This window comes from Corvus kubaryi, unplaced genomic scaffold, assembly GCF_017639235.1.
Source record: "Corvus kubaryi isolate FWS band 111438036 unplaced genomic scaffold, C.kubaryi_AGA036_p1.0 37193, whole genome shotgun sequence".
NCBI lineage: Eukaryota > Metazoa > Chordata > Aves > Passeriformes > Corvidae > Corvus > Corvus kubaryi.
Window position 1 is genome coordinate 524283 of NW_024581055.1, and position 16377 is coordinate 540659.

General features: G+C 50.3%; 1 protein-coding gene across 1 annotated transcript in view; it reads right to left on the minus strand.

The window, feature by feature from the left end:
- The window catches only part of SMARCC1 (SWI/SNF related, matrix associated, actin dependent regulator of chromatin subfamily c member 1), a 65573-nt gene extending 49204 nt beyond the window's left edge, over positions 1 to 16369 (minus strand). The window contains exons 1-6 of the mRNA XM_042022290.1: positions 16212 to 16369; positions 10269 to 10388; positions 7534 to 7619; positions 3988 to 4069; positions 3070 to 3162; positions 855 to 924 (exon numbers count right to left, since the gene is read on the minus strand). Coding sequence (XP_041878224.1) covers positions 855 to 924; positions 3070 to 3162; positions 3988 to 4069; positions 7534 to 7607 — 319 coding nt within the window. The 5' untranslated portion in view covers positions 7608 to 7619; positions 10269 to 10388; positions 16212 to 16369. The remainder of the gene's footprint in view (positions 1 to 854; positions 925 to 3069; positions 3163 to 3987; positions 4070 to 7533; positions 7620 to 10268; positions 10389 to 16211) is intronic.
- Positions 16370 to 16377: the final 8 nt, after the last annotated feature.

A 16377-nucleotide genomic window follows, 5' to 3' on the forward strand; every position in this document is an offset into this window, starting at 1 on the left:
GAGAAGCGTTACAGGAGGAATCCAGAGGATGTGAGCCTGTATCTCTCATCCCTGCTGGAACTTAGGGCTGTTCCCCACAGTGTAACTTGGGGCTCAGAGCTGTGAGCTCTGTCCCACCCTGCTGAGAGCCTGACTGGCCAGACACAGACACAGAGCTGAGCCTGGGCATGGCACTGCCAGAGGGACAGAGCACAAACCACCCCTGATCCCTGCAAACTGCAGGGAGCACTTCCATCTAGTGGCCAGCACAGGCCAGGGAATGTGGGAAAGGGATTTATGTCTGTGCAACTTGAGGACAACGATCCACCAGGTAATTAAATGCATTTAAGATGCAGAAATGAAGAAGTATTTTTTGCTGTTAGCTGCAGGTGGCAGCTGTGAAATTGCTTTTCTTGGACCTCGCCCTTCATCCAGGCAGAATGAACTCTAACACAGCCAAGCCTCACTGAGGAGCTCTCCTTGCTCTCCTTGCCACTGCTCCCACACACAAGGATTGCACCAGCATTCCCAACAGAATTCCTGGACAGCCAGGAACTCAGAATCAGGGAATCACTGAGGCTGGAAAAGCCCTCCAAGATGACAGAGTGCAGCCATTCCCCAGCACTGCCCCATGTCCCCAGGTGCCACATCCCTGGGGCTTTGAAATCCCTCCAGGGATGGGGACTCCACCACGGCCCTGGGCAGGAGGAATATTCCCCATATCCAACCTAAAGCTCCCCATGGACATTATCCATAATCCAGCAAGTGTTCCTCAGAACGGGCTGGGAACAGCTGAGTCTGGGGAACACTTCCAGAACTTCTCATGGAATTAATTACAGGACTACTCCCCCTCAAAAACTGTAACAGAACGTTACCATCATCCATTGAGGTAGGACTGGGATACACATGGTGGGTAGCCTTGGATTTCTCTTCAGTGACTGTTCCCTGTGGGAAACACGGAAGAAGAGGAGAAACCAAATGAGAAACCCTCAACACATCACCCCAAACCTCGCAGCTGCTTCTTTTTACCCACATCCCACAAACCCCAGGAATATTCAAGGCCACCTTTAATGAATAAAACCAGCTCCAAGAAGTGCCAGGAAAAGGCAATTACTTTAAGGCTGCTGCCAAATTACTCTGTCATCTTTTGCTCTGTTCATCCCAAACCCTTTGTTGCCCTTGTTCCCTCTGCCCCAACCCTCACGATAAATGGAACCAGTTCACACAAAAATAGGTTGTAAGAAAGTACCTGTGACTTTCTACATTTTGGTCCAAAACAATTTGTAAATATGACAATTTACAGCAGAAAAAGTCTAGAGAACCTCAGCAGAAAAAATATAGAGAACCACAATTAGCTCCACCCTCCTGTCAGGAAGTTGTGGAGAGGTCCATAAAGCAATTTCTCTTCCTATGGGCACAAGCCATAACAATATTCCTACTCGACCTACACCAATCTGGAAAAAAAATCTACTACAGGCTCAGACATCTGTGAAATAAATCCCTAACACTGCCAATCCAGCAAGTGTCCTTCCCTCCTGCAGAGGCCCAGAAGATTCCCCCACATGCTGCAGACAGCCCCAGCCTCCACATGGGAAGAGTCATTCCCAAAGATCAGAATCTCCCAGTCTGCAGGGATGTTGTGTTTTGCAACAGTTTGGTAGGAAAATGGTGTTCAAAACCTCCATCCCATAAACACGTGGGAGATTTCTTTCAGAGCACAACAAGCTGCAAATCCCATCCCTGGATGGCAGCAGCAAAAGGAGGAATTAGAGCAGCACTGTGGGAGCAGGATGAGGAGATACTCTGGGATCAGGGGCTGAAGGGCAAGAATTCCCACTCCAAGAGTTCCCAGAACTCAGAGAAGGGCCAGGAGCAGCTCTGAGCAGCAGCAAAGGAGGGAGCTGGAGAATAAGAATTTAGAGAAAGAGCCCTGGCACGAATGAAGAACCTGCCCAGTGTTTGAGGAAAAAGGACGGAAATTCTCCCTTAGCTCCCCATGAGCTGAAGATGCTCCTGTAGATCTGAGCTTTGTGAACCACATAATTAAGGTTCATTTATTTCCTGTGGAGCTTTAAAACACAAGAGATGAAGAGAAGCTGGAGCAGGGAGGACTTGGGATACCAGGGAGCTACAGGCGCTGGGCTGGGGTCGTGGGGAGATGACAGCAAGGGGTTAAAAAGTGAAAACCAAGAGAGTGAGGAAGCAAAGTTAGTGACAAGATGAGAATTCAGAGGCAGAGCAAAGGAGAGCCCAAAAAGAGAATTAGGGACAACTTCTGTTTTCATCTCTTCACATCCTTGTAGAGACAAAGCTGCTTTAGAAATCCCTTCAATCACTCATGGATACAGCGTGGAGCTCACTACAGACTTCCTCTAGGAAAGGAAAATTGACTCATTCACTCTAATTTAAGCAATAACACCCGTCCTGAATCAGCCAAATAACTAAGAGCAACTTGTGAAAATCTGCCCCACTGAGGCTGAGACAATGGTTCATAATCACAACACAGGAAATACATTAAATCTGGAAAAGAAACTCTTTGGCTACAGCTGTGAATTGTCCTGACACAAAAGCCAGGGGTCACGTTCCAGGGTATCTCTCTCCAGACAAGGGAGAAGATTGTTTATGTTTGTAAGAGATGAAGCCATTAATCTCACTCAGGCCATCCTTTAGCACCTGGAATTCCAAGGTGTTGGAATGTCTGGGGCTGCCTGGGCTCTGCTCAGCACCAGCAGTGAGAGAGTGAAATAAAGCAAAAACCAACAATCACTTAAAGAGTGAAGCTTCCTTCTGCTGTCCCACACATCTGGAACAGCTGCCTCACTCCCTGCTTGAGTCCCAGGTTTGGACAAACCTGTACTGAGCAATAAATCAGCCAGGCCTGCCCCCAGCTCAGCCAGAGCCACCTGGCAGCAGCAGGTCCAGGTTTGCTTTTGGAGCACAGCCAGGATTCAGCATCCATGGGAGGATAAAAACCACTCCACAAGAGAGCTGCTGCTGCAGCCCCGTGTCCTCAGACCCACCCAGGGTAACCCAGGGGTTCTCCCTCAGAGCTGACCAACGCTGGGTACAGCTGTGCTGTGTGACACTCACCTGGTGACGTTTGACAATGTCCTTCAGCTTGTTGGCCAGCTTCAGCTCCATGTCAGGAATGAGGTAGATGGTTGGTCTGCTCAGACAGTTGTTCTGTGAGAGAACAGCAAGTTAAACAAGGAATTAGGAGGTGATCCGTGGCAAAAATCACACTATTCCTATTAAAACCCCCAGTGCTGGAACTCCAAAGGAACCCAGAGCAGGGGGCAACACAGATCAGTGATCCCAGCTCCAGGAGCCCTGGGCAGGGACATTCCCTCCACACACCTCCCCAGCAAAGCCCTGCCCAGGTTTTATTATGCACTGAAACCCCTGCACACTGGCAAGGTCTTTCTGTAATAAGAATATTGTTGCTTTTTGCTGTTCTTCTTTCTGTTGCCACTCCTAACAACACCTGAAAGTTATGTTTTGACTCTATTATACACTGAACTTGGCTTTAGAGTCTGAAAAAATCATACATTATTCCCATGCAGCAGTGAAAAAAACTGAACTTCAAATTAGACTCCACAGAGCTGCTTAATGGGTATAGATAATAATGTGTTTGATAAAGTGAGACTAAAATGTACCTTAACCTGAAAAAAGGCCAGTGTAGATCAAACTGAAGGTCAGCCCTGGAATGGGTGTGCACAGGACCACTTACTCAGTCCCAAGGGTGCCACTTCCACAGGGACATGGGGACACATGGGATGTTTTCTCCTACCTTGCAACAGGTTTTCCTCACCCTCTGCATATCCCCAGAGGGTCAGTGGAAATACTCTGCATTTTTCAAGTGAAAACGTGGAATTGTGACTAAATTGGGTGGGAGAGGGAAGGGAGAGCCCCATATTCCTGCAAAGGGCAGGATGAAGCCCTTCCCTGAGTCCCCAGGGGGTGGGGAGGATCCCTGGCCCGAGCAGTGCTGCTGGGGGAGCTCCTTGCCTGCACCAGTGTTTTCTCAATGTTCATGAACATCTCCACGTTCCGATCCATCCGGGAGGGATTCTGCAGGTCAAACCTCCTCCTGTTGAGGGAAATGATTCAGAAATATTAACTCCAAGTCGCCCCCCTGCCAGCAGTCCAGAACCTTCCCCGTTCCACACAAACACTGGATCATGGCAGTGGCGTAAGGACACTTGGAGCACAGGCACAACTATTCCTGCTGCACTCGGCACCCTCAAGCCAAGAAAACCACAATGAACCAAATCAACAAATGCAGCTGACTTGTGATATGTTCAGGGAGAAAAAGGAAGGTTGACAGTGTCCACCAAACCCTGCAGCAGGGTCGTGCATTCCACCACAGTCACAGGGGGTAATTAAACACACAACCACGATGGATTTCAACAGCCAGATGAGAATATTCATGAAAGAGCTCTCACGGTTCTCTTACTTCTAGCTGCACCCGTCCTCCAGTCCTGGGAATCCAGGAAAACCAGCAATTCCTCTGCCTGGTGTGAGAACAAACCACCCCCCCCAGAACACAGGCAGCGAATAATCCTGGTCAGCATTTTATCACTGCCTTTACTGGACCCTGGTGCTTTGAAGTTCGGTATTTCATGGGCAAATCACCACAATTATTGCAATACCAATGGAGATTTGTCCATCAGAAATGGGGGAAGGACACAAAACCTGAGAATTCCTCCTGGGAAGCAGCACGAGAGCCCCCAGATCCCCTCTGCTGTACCCACCTGACCCCTGCACACGTTTGGAACTCATGGATGGGCCAACCCAAACGAGGGATTTGAGTGGTGACCCCCAGAACCTGAGCAGGGACAACCCCAGCCCCAAGCAGCCCCTCACCACATCCAGCACCAGCACTTCCACAGCACCACCAGGGACTGCCGGGGATGGGGCTGAGCCCTCCCGACCCAGCCTCTCCCAAAGCCCCAGGAGGTGCTCAACCCTCAGGCTGTGCCTCTCAGATGTAGAACGTGACCTGCACCTCCCCGGTTTGGGGACACGCTGCTGCTGGAGTCTGGAAAGGCTCCCTGGGGTGTGAGGTGGTGGCAGGGTGTGAAATCCAAAGTCCTGCACACCCAGTGCAGCGGGAAAGCCTCCCCACGAGGGACTGATGGGCTGCAACCACCGCCCAGCTCAAACCAGTTATTCCACAGCCAAGGACAGTTTCCTATAAACACAGCCCTTTTTCCAGCAACAAACCCCCTTTCCCAGTCCATAAATGTTCAGAGAAGGTAAAGGAAAGCAAAGAGTAGCCCCAAGACTTTTAGCCCCAAGCCCTGTGACCACACCAGCATGTGACCCCACTAAATCAAACGTGACACCCCAGCTGGCAGCACCACGTTCTTCTCCATGGGAGGCTCCTGGGATTTTCAGGAGGGAGGTGCCCAGGCAGGTGGTTCTGTGGGAACACTCTGAGGTGCTGGGCAGCTCTACAAACATCCTCTGTCAGGGGGGATGGTTTCTGTCCTAAAGGACATTAGGGACTCTGCCCTTCAAACTGAGGACATGGCAAACAAATCAAACGTAAGATCCTGGCATGTTTACTGGAATCAGTCTTTTTAAGAGGAATTTATGACTCTGCTGGGTGCTTTGAAAAGTTCACCCTGACCTGCAGAAGCAGGACCAGACATCAAGGCTGTCAGGCCCCTGTTAATAAAGTATTTTACACCTATAAAACAGAGGATTTTAGAGTCAAGATCAAGCCCCTTCTCCAGTACTCAGCCATGGTTTGTGTCTGAAACACCCAGAATGGCTCAGTGGGAGATAAATGCCAAATAAACACCTACAGAACTCTTGGTACCTGTGAGACAAAGACACTCAGGGCATGACCAAAATTTTTACATGTTTTGCTCAAAACCTGCACTGTGCATCCACAGAATGGTGCATGACCCCAGATCCCTGCCTGCTTCAGAAACCCAGAGAAGGACATCGATACATTAATCATCAGCACTTTTTTAGCTGCCCATTTGGATAAAATGGCACTAATTCTTCCTGTCCTCAGCTTAAGAGACTCCCTGTGCCACGTTGGCTTGGGCTGCAGTGAGGGACAGGTATGTCCAGCTCTCAGACATACCTATTGTGGCGAGGAAAGGGACTTCTCCTATAAGACAGATCAGTCACAAACAGGTTAAGCAGGAGCGACAATGCAGACCATTCAAAAATCAAATCAATCACAGTTCAGGCAAACACCACGGATTATTTGGTTGAGTCAGTGAGGACACATTCCAGGCTCTAGGGGTGATCCTCAGAGTTAAGTTCCAGGATTACTGCCCGCTACGGCCCACATGCACAGACACCAGGCACTACCACGCTAACCCTGAGGCAGCAGCAAGGGAGGGACAGGGGAGGAGGCAGCCCCAGAGCTCAGCTGGGCTGGGCAACTGACTGGAAACGAGATTTGCTTGGTAAAAACGTGGGGCATTGAAATATTCAAATATTTCTCAAGTTGGAACCATTTCATTCCTGTATCTTAAGGCCAAGAGGTAGCAAGACACTCCTGATAAACCACACTGCAAACAGGTGCCTGTCCCAGGTGTTGGCAAGACTGGAGTAGGAAAACCCCTGAGAGCAGCTTATTCCTGATATATCCACCCCAGATAGAGCAGATATAAGCATAAATAATTCCTAAAAACAACCATCCATTCTCAAACAACTTTATTCTGCCTTTTAAATGGCTCTTGTGTGTAAAAACGACAGTCAATTCCAGGAATGCAGTTACAGATTGGAAACATCACATCCAAACTATTTAAGTTTGTGGACAGGAACAATCTCTGCTTATTTTTATTGTTTACCTTTATTGACTTTTCATCCTCATTTTTTTGCCCAATGCTCTCAAAAATCCTAATTTCAAGGCCAGCTTGGACAGGGCTCAGAGCAGCCTGGGGCAGTGGAAGGTGTTCCTGCCATGGCAGGGGTGGCACTGGATGGGCTTTAGGGGCCCTTCCAGCCCAAACCATTCCAGGATTTTATGATCCTATGCTGCTGTTCACTTGGGAAGAGGATTATAACTTAACAACACCCAGGTTAAACCACTCCTGGGATGTCACAGGGATATTTTTCATACCAGCGTCAACAGCTACAGGGGCAGTTTCTAAGTGCTTACACTCCCCATTTTTGGAGCAATGGAAATCTGAGCATTTATTAGAATCTGCAGCATTTCCCAATTATAACTAAACCAAATAATCAATACAGAAATAAAGATTTACATCTCACAGAAGTGAGACTCCGATCCTGGTTCATTTTCTCAGTCAGACAGCAAGGAAATAAAAAAAGAGCCTCACACTTGTAATTAACTCCAAGTACAGACCCAAAACCTTAAACTTGGCCAATTTCTCTTTAAATTTAGAAGTGTGGGGGTGTGTCTTTAAAAAGCTACCATCAGCAAAACAGGAAAAAATTCCCTCTTCCCATCTCCACCGCCTTGCCTGCCCGATTCTCCAGGAAGGATTAAACTTTAGGTAGTTTGCATAAGCAATTCATGTGCTTGGTTTCATGCAAAAGGTGTATAAACCACAAATAAAAACTTACCAGCCCTGTTCATTCTTATATTTGTAAGCAGCACCAAGAATGTGACATAATGTACCTCCAGCTTTGAAATCCATGAAGCACTTTGCCTGGAACCCAAGAGAACAAGGAAAAACAGTGACACTGACTTTTATGCAATTATTTTAAACAAATATGTACTTGTTAGCTGAGTTTTAGACATAGAACATATCAAATGAAAAGTTAATTTTCAGATGAAGCACTTTGGGAGTTTGAGGTTCTCCTTTCAGAATGTTTCCTGAAGATTAAATGCATTTGGATTAAGCAGAATTCTTTGTATTTGCAAGGACTTGATGTATCTGAAAGCTCCAAGTCTTTCCTCGAAAATAATTCCTTGTAGAGCTGTAAAAATACAAAGTACTCTTTGAACACCCATTTCATAGTAAATTAAACCTCAAATCATAGCTGTCAGGGAAGCAGCTCTTCTGTATGAGAACATCAAACCAGATCATCAGAAATGAGCACCTGAAGCAGAGTTCAGATATTCCATATTCACATCCCTCCCCCACGGAAAGCTGTTTGTCAGGAGCTGTAGATCTGCCCTAGAGCACCAAATCCACCTCATTTCAATCCAGCTCATTTCTTCCTTCTTAGTTTCACCAGAGTACACGTGAGTCACCCGTTCCCAAAGCAAGAATTCCACAACTGCACTTCAAACAGGAGCTCGAGGAGGCTGGAGGCTCCAGAAGTCCCACCAAGTCCTTCCTCTGAAAGATTATTGAGAAAACCCCTGTTTCCTGCACAGAAAGCTCATTTTTTTCTGACACATTTTAGTTTGGGATTTTATTTGCAGCTTTCCTGACCTCTCTGGTCAGGAAGGTTGTGCTTGGGAGAAGCCGGCTGCTGTCAAAGTTATCCTGGAAATGGAGACAGGCAGATGGGCCAGCTGAAGGCAGGACCAGGGAGAGGCGACAGCAGGACCTGCTTTGATCATGGATTATTTTGTATTTCTCAGTAAATATAAAACACTTGCACAAGGCACAAAGCAGAGCGTGGGGAGCTGCTCAGTGGCCAGGCTCTGGTTACCAGGGGCTTTCTGCTGGGAGCAGAGCAGAGACCCCCAGGCAGCAGCACTCCTGAAGATGTGCTGAGGAGGTGTCGTCTCCTGCTGGAAGTAACCGAGATCCAAGTGCTGTAAATTAAGCTGAGCAAATTTGACCAGATTAGACCTTTGAAGCAGTAAGAACAAACACAGGAACAACATCTTTATGATGCCACTGCAGCGTTTATTGCCCATTTTTAAGATAACACAAATTGATTTAAGGCTCAGGAGCACTCCAATGGTTTATGCACTTGTGGAATGTGGGCAGGTTTATGGTTTGTGCTGCCACATCCAAATAAAGCCCTGCAAAGCTCCCTCTGTCCCTAAAGCTTCCCACTATCACCAAGGTATCAGGAGAAGTGGTGAGATCTCAATGGCACCTTGGGGTGCTGCTGGGTGCACTCCAAAGCACCAAGAGATTCTTAAAATCCCAAAACTGTTGGGGTTGGAGGGACCTTAAAGCCCATCCAGTGCCCCCCTGGATGGCAGGGACACCTCCCACTGTCCCAGGCTGCTCCAAGCCCCAACGTCCAGCCTGGCCTTGGGCACTGCCAGGGATCCAGGGGCAGCCACAGCTGCTCTGGGCACCCTGTGCCAGGGCCTGCCCACCCTCACAGGGAAGGATTCCTTCCAGAATTCATCTGGGAATTGTTCCAATATTCACCCTGTGAATTTGAAAATACCTTCCAGTGAAGGAGTGTGCACATCCCACCCCTCATGGAGAGGTTACAGGGGCAAAACACCTGGGGAAACCCAGCACAGAACAAAGAAAGGCCCTGTCCTGTCACATGGACCCCCAGCCACAGGAATTCCTCTAACAGCTGTCAGGCCAACTTCAGTTTCAATTGGCTTCAGCACTGGAACTGGCTGTAAATGATTCCAGCTGTGTGCACCCACCTATCCAGAACCCCAAAGGCGTGACCCCAATGCCAGCACACATCCTGGGGCACAGATGAGCACACCCCTCCCTGCTGATGCCACACTTACACACAGGTTTAGGACAGTTGTCCTGGCCCACAGACCTCCCTCAATCACCCAGCTGGGCCTTGGCACCTGGCTGCCATCCCTGCCCTCCGCCCAGATCCCTCTGTCCTTCCCTGTCCTGCATCCCCTGCCCTCCACCAGCTCTTTGGACCTCACACTCCCTGGGACAAGATCCTTTGGGTGGTGGGCAGGGTTCCAGGCTGGAATTTGAAAGCACAATGTTGTTTCTGGCTACCTGTATCCTGAGGGACTGGAGAACCATCCCAGACCAACCAGGTAACCGAGTGCTGCTGCAGAACGTGGCAAAGTCATTTCCCAGCCTTGGCAGCTTTACAAGTTTGGAGTTTAATCAACCAAAACGCCCAGTGGGAGCTTGTTTGCCTCAGAAAGTGCATTTTATTCACTCAGTTTAGTCTGCACCAGTCTAGATTTTACTTAAAACTGATGAATTACGTTGAATTTTAGTAGAAACTAAAATATTCCCACAGCATTCCAGAAATAATTTCAAATATACAGAGAACAAGCTGCATTACATTGAAAATCTGCATTGAGGAGAAGTGTGCTGTTCCAGAGGGTGCATCAGGAAGAGCCTGGGCTGGAGCAGGGATGCCCTGGACACATTCCAGCAGCACCTACACTGGAGCAAGAGCAGGACACGGAGCTGTGAGAGCAGAGCGAGAACCCCAATACTCACAGGAAGCTTTGTGAAGGCAGGATTGGTGACATGTTTTCCAAAGGCATCTTCCTGGAATTGCAGCAGCTGCACCACCAGCCCAGCCAGTGTTTTATTGGTAGGAGCATCTGCTTGAACGTACTGCAAGACACAAAGCACACATTCATTGAGGAGAGGGAAGCTCGGAGTGAAGGCTGACTGGTGACACCCCAGCTCCCTCCAGCACTTGGAGAGCAGAGCTTTAGCATTTTGGGATCCCTGTGTGGCTGGGGAGGCGTGGAGCAGGGGTTTACACAGGAGAAGCACCAAGCACAAACGTTTTCCAAGCCTTAGGCTAAAAATCCAGCACTCACCCGAGGCTCATGCCCAGCTCCTCAGGGTTACAGACACGGATTAACTGCTCCAAGCTGATCTCAGCTCCTAATAAAGGAACAGGCTCGTGCTGCCCACACACACAGAGCTTTCTGCAGTAACTTCACAGCCTCCTGCTGTAATCAACTCCTAATTAATCCTCAGAGCACCCCTTGGTATAAATAGGATGTTCTGCACAGAGGGAAAAGCTGAGCCACACAGCTGCGCTTGCGATGTTTTGGGACAATCTGAGCAGCTCCCAAGGTTCTGCTTCGAATAAAATGTGAATGTAAAATCACAGCATGGAATATTAAACCCCTCCCATGGTGCTGAGTTTTTCTCACTCCTAAATATCCAGTACTCACTCACTGAATGTCACCTCCTCGCTGTGCCAGAAGACTTCCAAGAGAAGAACAAACACCACTTTTCCAGGTAGAACATGGAGCAATTTGAGCTACCCCAGTCCCTCTGCTCAGTAACTCTCAGCCTTTGCTCTTTGCTCAAACCAGATTCTTCTAAAGCCCCTTAAAAAAACCCGATTTTGAGACCCAGAACCCTCGAAGTTTTAAAGCTGTGGTGCCAAATGCCAGTCAAACCTAACTGAGCTTTGCAAAGCACCAGCTCCAAAGCCAAAGACACCATAAAGACATTGTGTGAATGGAAACAATTATAATTTCAGTGCCTGACCACCCTGAGATGTGAGTTCCCCCAGCACTTTCTCAGGAGCAGACACATATCTGAGAAATTAAATGTTCCCAACTCAAAGGACACAAATTCCTGTGAGGCTCCTGAGTGTCCTGTCCTGTGTATAAATCCCAAACTAGAAACACGAGCCTGGAAAGAACTGAAGGCTACAATTTCAAAGCTGCATTTTAATTTGACCTCTTCCCTCCCCCAGGAATTAATGTTTTAATTACATCAGAATCACAGAATATCCTGAGTTGGAAGGGATCCACAAAGATCACTGAGTCGGACTCCTGGCTCTGCACAGGACTTTGGACAAGGGGCTGGAGTGACCGGACAAGGGGGAACAGCTTCCCAGTGCCAGAGGGCAGGGTTAGATGGGATATTGGGAAGGAATTGCTCCCTGGGAGGGTGGGCAGGCCCTGGCACAGGGTGCCCAGAGCAGCTGCCCCTGGGCACCTGGCAGTGCCCAAGACCAGGCTGGACAGGGCTGGGAGCAGCCTGGGACAGTGGGAGGTGTCCCTGCCCATGGCAGGGGTGGCACTGGATGATCCTTAAGGTCCCTTGCAACCCAAATCAGTCTGGGATTTTATGAACCTCCTTCAAAAAAACAAATCCAGAAGAGGTGGCATCCTTGTACTGACTTACTTTTTTTTTTTTTTTTCAGATATTTTCCTTCGGAGAAAAAGGAAAATTACATGAGAATACACCTAGCAAAGCCTATTCTTAGATATGTGAACTTTTTCAGGCAATCATTCCTTTTCCTGCAGCTCCCATTTTCACCTCTTGCAGGAGGCACTGACAGCTAGAAGCTATAAAGGAAGACAATACCTTCTCATCTTCCTCTGCACATCCTGAACATCCTTTTAATTAGAAGCCCATTACCTTGCCTGAGGTTCCCCTGAACAATAAGGGAGAAAACCCTTCAAAAAGAAGCCCAAGACTCCCCTCCATCATTTCTGCCTCCTAAAGAGCAGCACAAACGGATCTTTAAGCACTAAAACACAGCAATTTCCTGATCAATTCGCAGAGGGTTTGAGGGACCACAGAAGGATCAAGTCCCAACAGATCTCCAGGTTTTCCCCTCGTCTCCACAAAATGATCCTGCAGGAAATAAAGGTTTTTAAGCGGTGAATTCTGGAGAACAGAATGATGCCCTGTTTCATAAGAGGATTTTGCTCTCGTGCTAAAATGCCAAAGCCCCACTGACACAGCAAAGAGTTTTCCAACATTTCCACAATCATTAGAAGCACAAAACCACCCCCAATGTACTTGAGCAGAAAACGTGTGGTCAGAAACCAGTGTGAGCAGCAGCAGAGGGAATCATTCTGCAGCCAGACCTGCACTGCAGCTGCCCTGAAAGCCTTTGTCACCGACCGGGGACAGATCCACACCCGCCTTTGATGTGGGCACTGACCTCAAATAACCACATCGCGCTCTGTGGTGTGGCCCCGGTGCACACACCTTCCCCCAAAACAAAGCGCATTTCAGCTCAGATCACCACATACGAGCGAAAAGAAAACCCACACTAAAACGCTTTGATTTGGGTTACAACCCTTGTTTCTTTTCAAAGGTGAGAACACAAAAGAGCCGCAGAAAGAGAACCCTCCCTGGATTAAATCCGAGCCAGTCACCGAGGAGACTCTTGCCAAGGCCAGCAGAGCCGGGCGGCGGCGAGCTCCGACCGCTCCCAGGGCAGCCCTGGCTGCGGGGACGGGCAGGGGGTGCCCAGCCAGCCCCGGCCCCTGCGCAGGGACATCCGCGGCAGCGAGCAAGGATCCCCCGCTCTGCCCGCAGCTCTGGCCCTGCAGACGCTCCCTGGGCACCGGTCCAACCCCCTGGAGCAGCAGCAGCTCCAGGGATGGGGACAGACCCCTCTGCACAGTGCAAGGGGGTCCCAGCTCTGCCCTGCCCCCAGAGCTCCGAGTGCTGAGCCCGTGTCCGGCCCGTGCCCCGAGCCCCTCTAACTCAACATTCCACTTGCTCGTTAAAAACCTCAACGCCCTCCTCCCTGCCTCCCAAAAATCAACTTCTCCGGCCTTCTGTCTCAGAGGGGCAGAGCTGTCAGAGCCACCAGAGCTCCCAGGGCTCACTGTATTGACCTGGATCTGAACAACTCATCGGGATGGGTCCTCGGGGAGCACAGCTGTAAGGCCAAAGTCAGGGGCTGCATCCTTCATCAGGCAGCTGCTAAAAACCCTCCCAAAATACTTTAGAAAGAGGTTTTATAGACAGGAAATAACTGCTTTGGGACACCCCATTTTAATATGAGGGATGTGGCTTACTGAGAAAGGAACTATCTAAACAATACACAATGTTAGAGATAAACAAGCATTAGTACAATAAACAGAGAATTGCCCAATTTATTTCTGAACTGTAAATTTCTAATTAACTATGGTGACATCAAGGTGTCCATTACAGTCTACCCAAATTACTTTGAACAAGGCCTGGAGGGACGGGACACAGGGAACGGCTTCCCACTGCCAGAGGGCAGGGATGGATGGGAGATTGGGAAGGAATTCCTGGGTATGAGGGTGGGCAGGCCCTGGCACAGGGTGCCCAGAGCAGCTGTGGCTGCCCCTGGATCCCTGGCAGTGCCCAAGGCCAGGCTGGACACTGGGGCTTGGAGCAGCCTGGGACAGTGGGAGGTGTCCCTGCCCATGGCAGGGGGGGCACCGGATGGGCTTTAAGGGCCCTTCCCACCCAAACCATTCCAGGATCCTGTGACATTGTTCTATGAAAGTCTGTCAGATCCCCCAGGACTCCAAACCCACGGCATGAACCCATTCCCAGCTCCCAGGGAAGCAAGGCTGCAACATCCCTACTGCATCCCTACTGCCTGGGAAGGAGCTGGGCACCTCCTGCATTGATGCACAGAAACAGCACAAACTGACTTCCCGACCTCACACACACAAACAGGGGGCGGGAGGGAGCCTGGAATAAATAATTTCATTACAATATTAATAATTTCATTTTCTGTCATTATGTTTGGTGCCCATCAATAAGTTTTGCAAGGTCCAGCGTGAGTCTTCCACACTACTCTTTAAACCTCTTCCTTTCTCAATTGTACTCTGGAGACAGAGAATTCCCCAATATTTGTTGTACTCTGGAGACACGGAAAACTCTTCCATATTAAAGTCTTGTCTAATCGAGAGACAAAATGAGAAGCTCTGTAATTGCAGTTCTCTAACTTTCCCTGCCCCTTGGGACCTCTGGATCCTTGATGGAGCTTGGTGCTGCTCTTGGATTCTCTCCAGCTGGCCCCCAGTGTCCCTGGAGCTCCCAGAGCTGGACACACCAACTGCTGCTGACAGCTTCGCCACCGAGATGTACAAACATCTATTTTTAAGAGTATAAACTGGACAAAAGCCAGTTAAAATCACCATGTACCTCTCTGGAAGGAGCCACACACCTACAGCAGGACGAAAGCAGGCACAAGATGAAGCAGACTCCATTTACAGCACATCCAAAAGGGAATCAACCCTTCCCTCTGGAGTGTTAAGGCTCCATCTTTAAATGCTGGTATCAGCTTTCTTATTTCCCCAAACCAAAATTATTTTCCATTTTTAAAAAGGATTTTCACAGCAACATTCCAAAATTCACTTGCCCTGTAAAGTCTCCTTAGCCCAACTCTAATTACCTTCCAGAGCCATCAGAAACGAACAACTCATTTTTATAACCAATTTGAATGGAGAGGTTTTTCCTTGGCTCCCATTCCTGCACCACACACAACCTGCCCAGCCAGTACAGAGAGAGCCAGCCCGGCTGGGGGGTTTGGAGTCACAGCAAACACCTTTCTGTGCTCAGCAGGGCACCCAGACCCTCCTCAGAACAGCGGTGCTGCTCCAGGGATCTGCTGGGATCCTGGGGTGCTCAGGCAGGACAGCGAGAGGGAAAACCACAGCTCCTCCAAAGCGTGGGACAGCACAGAACCACAACCGGAACAAGCCAAACTGCAGAAATATTCTGTTACATTTCCCTATCAACACAAAGGGCTCGAGCTGCCGCTTCAAACTGCGCCCCACACACCGATCCGAGCTGGAAGGACTGGAAAAACACACCCGAGCCCGAGCTGGTTTCACCCCACACCGATCCAGCTCAGATTCCCAGTTCAGATTCCCGTTCTCAGATTCTTTACCACACAAAGAACCCAACCAACAGCACGGGACAAGCTCATCCACGGGTGATGGACACCGGGCCTGCCGAGGACCGGCGGGATGGCCCCAGCATTGGGAAAATACGGAGATTAAGGCACCTTTGGGCTGCGCAGCCCCCCCTGGGCACCGCTCCGATCCAACTAAAGCTCTTCCAGGATCGCTACAGCGCTGGAAAGCTACACCGGGTGATTCTTCACGGCTCAGGTATTGAAATGAAGTTACAAAACCAGCACACGGGAAAAACCACTTAAAGCGAAGCAAGCGAGCCGAGCGAAGTGTGCGAGGAGGAAGAGGAGCCCAAGGGCACCAGAGCGAGCAGCGACGCTGCCGCCGAGCGAACTCGGAGCAACACGCGGGGCTTTAACGCGGCCGGACGCGGCCCCCAAAAGCACCGAAGGGATTTTGAGGGATTTTTCCTCCCTTTTTCCAGCACTCCCGACACGGCCGGGGCGCGGCTGAAGCGAAACCCAGCCGGGCCGGGACCTGCCCGCACAGGAAAGTCACTGCCTGGGGCGAGCGGGCACCGGCCGGGCCCCCGCGGCCGCGGGAACGTCCCCGGGGCTTACCGGGGCTGCCCCAAACGCGGCCCCGAGCACCGGCCGGCGCCGAGGGAGCGGAAATGTCCCCGGGGCTGCCCCCGACCCGGCCCCGCGCCCGCCGCAGCGGCGAGGCCGCGGTTCACAAAGAGCGGCGGCGACCTCGGGCCCCCCGTCCCATCCCCGGCCATCCCCCGCCAGCCCGCCCGGCGCCCGCCGCCCTCGCCGGGCCGCACCTTCTTGTAGTGCTTCCCCAGCCACACGCGGACCGAGTCGAGCTGGGACACGGTGTCGGGGCTCTCCCAGAACTTGCCGGTGGGGCCGCCGTCCTTGCGGCGCGCCGCGGCCAGCGCGGGGCCGGGCCCGCCCGCCGGGACCGCCGCGGGGCCGCTCCCGGGGCCT